This window comes from Amaranthus tricolor, chromosome 7 (genome assembly GCF_026212465.1).
Source record: "Amaranthus tricolor cultivar Red isolate AtriRed21 chromosome 7, ASM2621246v1, whole genome shotgun sequence".
In the NCBI taxonomy this organism is placed as follows: domain Eukaryota; kingdom Viridiplantae; phylum Streptophyta; class Magnoliopsida; order Caryophyllales; family Amaranthaceae; genus Amaranthus; species Amaranthus tricolor.
This window is the reverse complement of record NC_080053.1, coordinates 17,645,276-17,654,538: the sequence shown is the minus strand read 5'-3', so window position 1 is coordinate 17,654,538 and position 9,263 is coordinate 17,645,276. Positions and strand designations below refer to the sequence as shown.

The window sequence follows — 9,263 nt, the reverse complement described above, 5'->3', positions numbered from 1 at the left end:
TGGCCCCAACTCTCTATAAGGACAATAAGGGGTCTGACTTGTTGAAGTCTCGGACCAAGAATCAAGACTTGGCTTGATTTTGGCCTCAAATCTTTGTAGGGCCAATAGGGGGTCCGACTTGTTGAAGTCTTGGACCAAGAATCAAGACTTGGCTTGATTTTGGCCCCAACTCCCTGTAGGGCCAATAGGGTGTCCGACTTGTTGAAGTCTCAGACTGTTATAAATGACCCTCAAACTAGGGGAAGTTTGTTTCTTGTTGATCCTTCCAATGGGTCCGATTTTCAAACTATGTGAAAGTCTCGAATCCTCAAACTAACTTGGGCTTTAGAGGACTTTTATTCTCTTTGAGCCATACAGGAGGGGTCCTACTTTCAAGCTAGGTGAAAGTCTCAGACCATATATAACACTAGACTCTGAAGGACTTTGATTCTTTTTGACCATTCAGAGGGGTCCGACTTTCAAATTAGGTGAAAATCTCGGACCATAAAATATAACTTAGGCTCTGAAGAACTTTGGTTCTCTTTAAGTCTTCAAAGGGGGTCCGACTTTCAAACCAGGTGAATGTCTCGGATCATAAAATATAACGTAGGCTCTAAAGAACTTTGGTTCTCCTTAAGCCTTCAAAGGGGGTCCGACTTTCAAACTAGGTGAAAGTCTCGGACCATAAAATATAACTTAGGCTCTGAAAAAAACCTTGGTTCTCCTTAAGCCTTCAAAGGGGGTCCGACATTCAAACTAGGTGAAAGTCTCGGACCATGCTGATACTGAACAAGACCTTGCAAAATTAGACATGGCTAAATAACGATCATACTATATGCTTTAAGTAAATGCAACTATAGAGTTTGAAAAAATTCTAAAGCTCAAAAGAAAAGAATTGTTAAGCAAATAAAGAACGTAAGTTCAACAGAAATAAACAATTATGAAAAAGAACATTAAAGAACATAGTTTCTTCCTTATTGTCTATTAGCCCCTTGTAAGGGGTTGTTCAGATATAGAACTTCTTGAGGTGATCTCCATTCCAGGGTCTCTTAAAGCTTTTTCCTTCAGAGTCTTCAAGTTCGTAAGTGCCAAGCTTCATGATACGGATAATTTTGAACGGACCATCCCAGTTGGCCCCTAGCTTTCCCTTTTTAGTAATCCTGCCAGTTGCTTTTATTAATCTGAGGACATAGTCATGAAGTTGCAGTTGTTTGGGCTTGACCATCCTGTTGAACTAGCGGGTCATCTTTTGCTTCTGTGCTAATGAACGTAAGAGTGCATTACCTCTTGTCTCAAGAAGTAGGTCAAGATTTACCCTCTTCTCTGCATCATTTTCTTCATATGAGTAAAAGGCGATCCTGGTAGAAGGGATGCCTATTTCAACAGGTAAGACGACTTCAGAACCAAACACTAGAGAGAAGGGTGTATGTCCTGTGGCGTCCTTCACAGCAGTTAGTATTGCCCACAAGATTCCAGGCAACTCCTCATCCTAAGTGCCCTTGGCTCCTTCGATTTTCTTTTTGATACCAGCTAGAATGATTTTGTTTTCTGACTCGACCTGGCCGTTTGTTTGTAGCCTTGACTCAGAACTGAATCTTATTTGAATTTTGAACGTGTCGCAGTATTCAATTGTGTTCTTACTTATAAATTGTCGACCATTATCAGTTATGATGGTTCTAGGGATGCCATATCTTGTAATTATGTTGCGCCAACTAAATTGACATACCTGCTTGTCAGTGATGGTACTTAAGGATTTAGCTTCCACGTACTTGGAGAAATAATCTACGGTTACAATTATGAATTTTCTTTGGCCCTTTGCGGAGGGGGGGGAGGGGGGTCCCAGTAGGTCTAGCCCCCATTTGTCAAAAGGGAGCACAGCTTGGATCGTGGAAAGATAGTTTGAAGGCTTCCTACGAATTTCAGCAAAAAATTGGCACTTTAACAGGACTTGATCAGGGATTCTACATCTTCTTTCAAAGTTGGCCAATAATACGCACTTCCTATGGCCTTGTTGATGATTGCTCTGACACCTTGGTGAATGCCACAACCTTCTTCATGGATTTCTCGGAGTATGTAATTACCGTCTTCAGGAGTCACGCACTTTAGTGGAGGATGAGTGAATGACTTTTTGTATAGTTTGCCTTCGTAGAACGCGTACCACTTCACTTTTTTCAAAAAAGGGGGAATAAGTGTCGAATCATCAAGCACTGTTCCTTGTTGGAAATATTTGATGAAGGGATCCATCCAAGTGTTGGATGCATCCACCATGGTGATTGATTGATTTATGCTAGGGCTAGGTAAAATTTCCCATGTGATGTTGCGAGCTTTGGGACCATCGGCTAAACTAGCCAATTTGGCCAGCGAGTCAGCTGAGCATTTTCGAATCTGGGAATGTGAGAAATACTGAATTGTTCCAGTTGTTTAACCGTGGTTTTCACCTTTTGCAAGTACATTCTCATGCTGTCATCTTTGGCTTTAAACTCGCCATTCACTTGACCAACTATCAACTGCGAGTCTGAATAAGCTGAGAGAATTTGAGCCCATGAATTACAGTAAATGTAATGCCCAAAAGCAGTGCTTCATACACCACCTCATTATTTGAGGCCACAAACTCAAAGCGTACTGCGTGTTCCATCTTTACTCTAGCCAATGAAATGATGATAATGCCTGCCCCAGTGGAGGTTCTGGTGGATGAGCCATCAACATATAGTTTCCACTCTTCGTTGGGGTCATTTGGAATGATTCCCGTCGTTTCTAGAATAAAATCAGCAAGAGCCTGAGCTTTGATAGCAGTGAGTGGTTCGATTTCAATACCGAAATCCGCCAACTGGGTGGACCAATCGGCTACCCTGGAGGATTGATTATTCCCTTCCAAGATCTTTTTCAAGGGTTGGCTTGTTTTGACTCGGATTTGATGTGACTAGAAATATGGCTTTTATTTTCGGCTGACCATAACCACGTGATAAATGACCTTCTCGATTTCACTGTAGTTGGCTTCAGATCCTCAATATGCCTGACTGATGTAGTATATAGGGAACTTCTTTCTTTCTCTCTCAGCCAATAATACGACGCTTAACGAGTAATCAGAGACTGCCACATAAAGGGATAAGACTTCTCCGACAATTGGAGAAACTAGTTCGGGGAGGTTGGCGAGATATTTCTTGAGTTGTTGGAATGCTTCTTCTACATCAGAATTCCATTCGAAAGTTTGCTCTTGAGAGTCTTGAAGAATGGTGAACACTTGTTTGTTGACTTAGACATAAACCTTCACAACGCAGCTACACAACCAGTCAATTTTTGTACTTCTTTGACGGATTTGGGGCATTGCATGTCAAGGATAGCTTGTATTTTATCCGGGTTGGCTTCGATGCGTCTTTCATCAACAAGGAAGCCTAAGCATTTTCTGGCAGTTACCCCAAAAACACATTTTTCTATGTTGAGGCGCATGATGTGGTCCCTGAGGGTGGAGAATGTTTCACGAAGATCTTTAGCATGATCTTTTGCTTCTTTGCTTTTTGTTATCATGTCATCCACATAGACTTCCAAGTTTCTCCCGATTTGAGCATTGAACACTTTGTTGACCATTCTCTGATATGTTGGTCCGACGTTTTTAAGTTCAAATGGCATGACTTAGTAGCAGTAAACTCCGAAACTTATGATGAAAGTTGTGTGTGATTGATCTTCTTCTGCTAGAGGAATTTGGTGGTATCCAACGTTTGCATCCATAAAGCTAAGAAGTGCATATCCGGCTATAGAATCGACTAGGCGATCTATTATTGGAGGTGGATAATCATCTTTGGGACATGCTTTGTTCAAGTCTGTGAAATCAACACATATCCTCCATTTTCCATTAGACTTTTTCACCAGGTTCACATTTGAGAGCCAATCAGAGTATTGGAATTCTCGAATGAAATTAGCTTTAAGGACCTTTTGAACTTCGGCTTCTACTGCTTCTACCCGTTCTTTGCCTTGATGTCTCAGTTTCCATTTGACAGGCTTGTATCTAGGTCAAATGTCAAGTTTGTGGCACATGACTTCTTTTGGGATACCCGACATTTCCGAGATATTGAAGGCAAAGATGTCTCGGAATTCAGAATTGACACTGAGTATCTCTTGCTTTGTTTCTTGTTTCAGGTTTGTGCCTATTTTGATCAATTCGCCTTTGCCCCAAAGGTCTACTTCTTATTTTTCAGCGGGTTCCGGCCTTTGTGGCGGGATCTAGATATTTAACACAGAAGCTTCTTCGAGTTTTCTCTTCTTTCCGCATTCTTGAACTAGCTCACCATTTTTCGAAGTGTTGATGAGGCATTCTCGAGCTGATTTTTGGTCACCTCTCAATATTCCTACTTTGGCATCGTCTCTTTCGTATTGTAGGAGTAGCTGATGAGTGGATATGACGGCTTTGATTTTGTTGATTAATGGAAGCCCCATAATTGCATTGTAGGAAAACTTTATATCAACCATAGTGAAGCGGACTGCAAGACTCCGACCTTGATTTTTCTCGCCAACTCTTATTGGACGGACTATCGTTCCGAGGGGGATGATTCTTCCATCTCCGAACCCAATCAGAGGTCTATCGATGGGTTGAAGGTGTAACTCCCCGAGATTTTATGACGTCATTAATTAATATTTTAATAACTTTTGGGGATTTTATAATTATATTGAATTAATTTAGAGGTAGTTTTAATAAATTCCTTTCATATACGAATTTAAATATTAACATATATCTATATTAAAAATACAATTACGATCTCTAAAATAAAGAGGTTCGAATCAAACTATTATTTTATTAAAATGTGTGAGCACGCAAATGTGAGTTTTTTAGTTGAGTCTCGCAAGAAGATGTATATAAATAAGTAAATAAACAAAATAAAAAGGATGGGCTACTGAAACAGCCCAAACCAACGTAAACAATATAATAATATTGTCTACAATGCATAACAGAAGATTTATAGAAGTCTGGGCTAAATCCAACCTGTAGCTCGATAGCCGCAGTAAACCAATATCAGAGTATTTACAACTTTTTATATAAGTAAGTGATTATTTACAAAACATTATAAAATCATTACAATTTAATTATACAAATATCTGATTTACAAAATGTAATTCCAAAAGAAGTTTTCGCCTCGTTCGTAACACATAATACATGTAGGCATCCTCTCCACCGCAGAGCTAACCTGAAAATGAATCTATCCCCCATAAGGGATAGGCCCCATCAAAGACTGTCAATAATTGAACTGTTGAGTAATTCAACAAACTACAACATTTTATATACAAGTCGTTAACAGACATCTTCAATTAAATTCTTTATTTGCTCAATTGGTAACTCTTTATAAATGATTAATTTATCAAAACCCAAACTCTTTTAAAAAACCGTTTGGTATCGACATAAATACGACTAAGAACCTTTGGTTCATAGTGAATCAAAATACGACTATAACTTTACAAGTTAATAGCGAAAATCAAAATGCGGCTATTACTTTACAAGTCAATAGCAAAAATACGACAAATGAAACATATGATTTCATTTGCGAAACAAACAAAACTTTATATACCAAACGTATTTATTCAAATCTCATATTAAAACAATATATAACAACACTTAAAACGTGGGAATATATGGACCGTCAGGAAGTAAGCTTGATCTAAATCCTGAGAACACGGGTGATCGTCATCACCGAAAATACAGTTCTTGCAAGAACAAAACGGGATCGAGGGCTCGAGATCGATCCGAATAACCATTACCTATTATCAAGCTACAGGATTTCACAATAATCCAGATATAGATATCCGTTGTCAATTCCCAAAAATGGACATTTTTCAATGTCGAACATTTCAATAAATCACTTGATTTTCTTTGAAATCAATAACCATAACTCATTTTCATAGTACAATATATTTAAAAGCTCATATTTATAAAGTTGTGAACATACAAAACATAGTTTGATCAAGGACTAGAAGCAAAGTCAAACGAAGTCAAAATCCAAAATTTCGAACACCAAAAATCAAATTAGAAAACCAAAGAACTTCATTGATACATTTGAACAAACACCTTGTGTACATCAACTTATAACGCCAAAAGATAACAATCCAAGCTCCCTTTTTCATCACCATCAATAATACTCAACAAACTCATACTATCCATAATTACCCAATGAATAAACATAAAATAAATCTTAAATACTTGATTAAAGAAATACCCAATTGAAATCCTAATTTGAACAAATAATCTCATGATTGGTTATTCTCAATTTTCATGACAGTCTGTTAGTATTTTGGTCATAACTCTCTCATACAAACTCATTTAGAGGCAATTCAAGTGGCTACACGACCCTAACTTAGAGCTCTACAATACTTATGCTGACATTAAAACCCAGAAACAATCAAAACGGCCCCAAAAATGGCAAAACAGAAAGCTTATTGTCGATTTTCATGACATTCTGTTAGTATTTTGAACATAACTCCCTCATACGAACTCATTTTGGGGCGACTCAAGTGCCCACGCGACCGCGACTTGGAGCTCTACAAATCTTATGAAGACACCAGAACCCAGAAACAATCAAAACTGACCCGAAAATGTCCAAAAGAGAACGCTCAGTTTCTATCAATATTCAAAATACTAAATTTTATACTAGAAACCTAATAACCCAATCAACCAATACTAATCAACACTAAAAACAACCCAATTACTAATTGAATTCATATACTCATCTTAAATTTAAGTTGATACTTAAATTTGAATCAAAGACCCAAATTGAATCCTTAATTACTAAACTACTTTAAAACATTCAATTAATACTTAAATAGAATAGTTTGTTGGGTTACCATTGAGCAAATTCTTCTCAACACTTTGTAATCCACCCAAAATCAAAGATCTACTTCACTAATTCAACTAAAAAGAGCTTCTACCAAAAGAACCTAACAATTATACATATAAATGTCAAATTAATGGTTCTATTAACCTTTAAATCGACATACACATAAAAGAAGGAAGATGAATATGAACTCATTATTAGCAAAAGAGGATGGAGATGAGGTTTTACTTGATTTCTTCAATCCGAGAATTCTCTAATTTCCAAAACAATCCCAATTAGCTTCCACTTGCTCAAGAAATCAGATTATTCAAGAAGAGTAGATTGAATTTCTTCAAACCCTAGCTATTGGGGATTTCTAATATGATGAGATTCTATGTTTTTGTTTTCCAAATACTTGAGATGGTAGAAGAAGGAGATGAGTATTTCTTTGTAAACTTTATACAAATTTCACTTAAGGATATGTTTGCTTGAGATGACTCGTGAATATTAGATGAGTCATAGGTTTAGGTGGCTAAATTAGGAGTAATATGGCTTCCTACACATATTTATCAAGTATGAGGTGTATTATACACCCATACTTTTCGTCGTATAATTATTTTTGTCCCCAAAAATAATAAATTTGATATTTAAAAATCGTAGTAAAATTTTACTTTTAAAATGGCAAACTCATTTTACTTATTAAAATAGTAATTTTTAACAAAGACGTTTTTATAACTGTTTCAGCTAGGGTTTTAAGTGAGATAACCCTTCCCTCACCTTGCAAAACCTGGCTGCCATCCCTCTTCTCCCTCTCTTCCTCACGTTCCCTCACCCTTACAAACAGCCAGCAGCACACAAGCCCAGCTGCGATCCTTCTCCCCACAACCGGCAGCAACAGGCTGCAGTGCTCCTCTCCAAAACCAGCAGCAGCAGGCTGCACTTCCTCCTCTACGAGCAGCAACAACCAGCCGCGTTTCCTGCCCAACAACCAGCAGCAACGGCTGCCACGTGCCGCCTACACCGTGGACTCGGTCCTCCGCATCATCGTGTGTCACAACCATCCCAAAAATCACTTGTCTCTTCACCCCTTTTTCTCTTGTTTCACCAATTGTAAGCTATCCCTCACTCTCCTAATTGATTAATTTATTGTTTCTAATTAGAATCTACCATGTTTATGAGTTTTCTGTTGATTGTGTATTAGTTTCCTTGAATTTGAGTATGAGAAATAGTTAAAGATATTATCTTTGAATATGGAATAATTAGGGTTTGATTTAGAGTTGAAATTAGTAATGGCGTGGGCTTTCATGTTACATTTTTGGTGGTGTGATGATTAATTAAATAACCTTAAAAGTTTTTTTAAGACGCTTCGGGCCATAAACGTTTCCCTAGTGTTGGTTTTTCGAGGAGCCATTGAAAGGTTGAGGGTTGAGTGTTAGGTAATTTGGAATTTTGGTACTTATCGTCTCTATAGACTACACCAAACTGTTCTGCCAAGAAACTGTCGAATTTGTTAAAGGGAATTTTAAGGGATAAGTGCCTTCAAATTAAAGGAAGTGAGATGATCTGACCCCCACGAGTGGTGTACCTGCAACCACAAGGAAAGACTAAACCGGGGGCTGATGTCCCGGAAAGCCCTCCGATGCTTAAGTCAGACCGGGAAAGGTAAGTAATAAGTGTTAGTGTAAGTATGAGAGTAAAATTGCGTAATCCGATTTCTGTCGAAGGAAGATCTATTTATAAGAGTTTTAGTATGGGAATTGTAACTGCCAGTCGGTTATTTTTGTAGTGCTGCCTTATGGAGAATATGACCACGAAAGTGACATAGTAGCAGTGGTTATCTAAGATAATGGACGGTTACCTATGGAAATGTCTTCAGTTGAAATGAAACTGGAAAACTGCTATGTGATGTCTTATTAGGATGAGCATATGACCTTTAACCATTGTAGCATTGACTTTAAGGGTCAATATTGACTTATAACTTTGACCTCTGACCCGTTGGCCAAGGGTATATTAGGTATTTCAAGTATGTAGGATTTTTGATCCCCAACAGTAAGGATATTAAAAAAACTTTGCAGCCCCAAAATCACTTCCACAATCATAAAATTGGTTTGCGGCCTATATTAATGTTGACGTATCACTTTTACAGCTAGTCTCTTGAGAGAAAGTCTCTTTGAGAGACATATCTCAAGCCCAGTCCATAAAAGATTAATGTTTACTTATCATATTCTTAATGCCTACTTACATTATCCTTAATGCTTACATACCGTATCCTTAATGCCTAGTTTCAATATCTTAAATGTCTACTTATATCATTCTTAGTGCCTACTTACAATATTTTAAAAAATATATAATGAACCGGCCCAATTAAAGATGGTCTCTCAAAGAGACCATTTCTCACAAGAATTTGTGTCACTTTTATAGTCTACATGAATAGTTTGGCAATTAGCACCACCTACATACAAGTCTAACTTAAAAATTATTATAATGACA

General features: G+C 37.6%; 1 protein-coding gene across 1 annotated transcript; it reads right to left on the bottom strand.

Annotated features, from left to right (window-relative positions):
• Nucleotides 1–1,917: 1,917 nt before the first annotated feature.
• Nucleotides 1,918–3,606, bottom strand: LOC130818566 (uncharacterized). Its single transcript, XM_057684731.1, has 5 exons — nt 3,267–3,606; nt 2,993–3,162; nt 2,545–2,899; nt 2,418–2,503; nt 1,918–2,364 (listed from the first exon to the last, which is right to left on the bottom strand). The coding sequence occupies exons 1-5, from the start codon at nt 3,604–3,606 to the stop codon at nt 1,918–1,920; spliced, it is 1,398 nt and encodes a 465-aa protein (XP_057540714.1).
• Between the last annotated feature and the right edge of the window lie 5,657 nt (nt 3,607–9,263).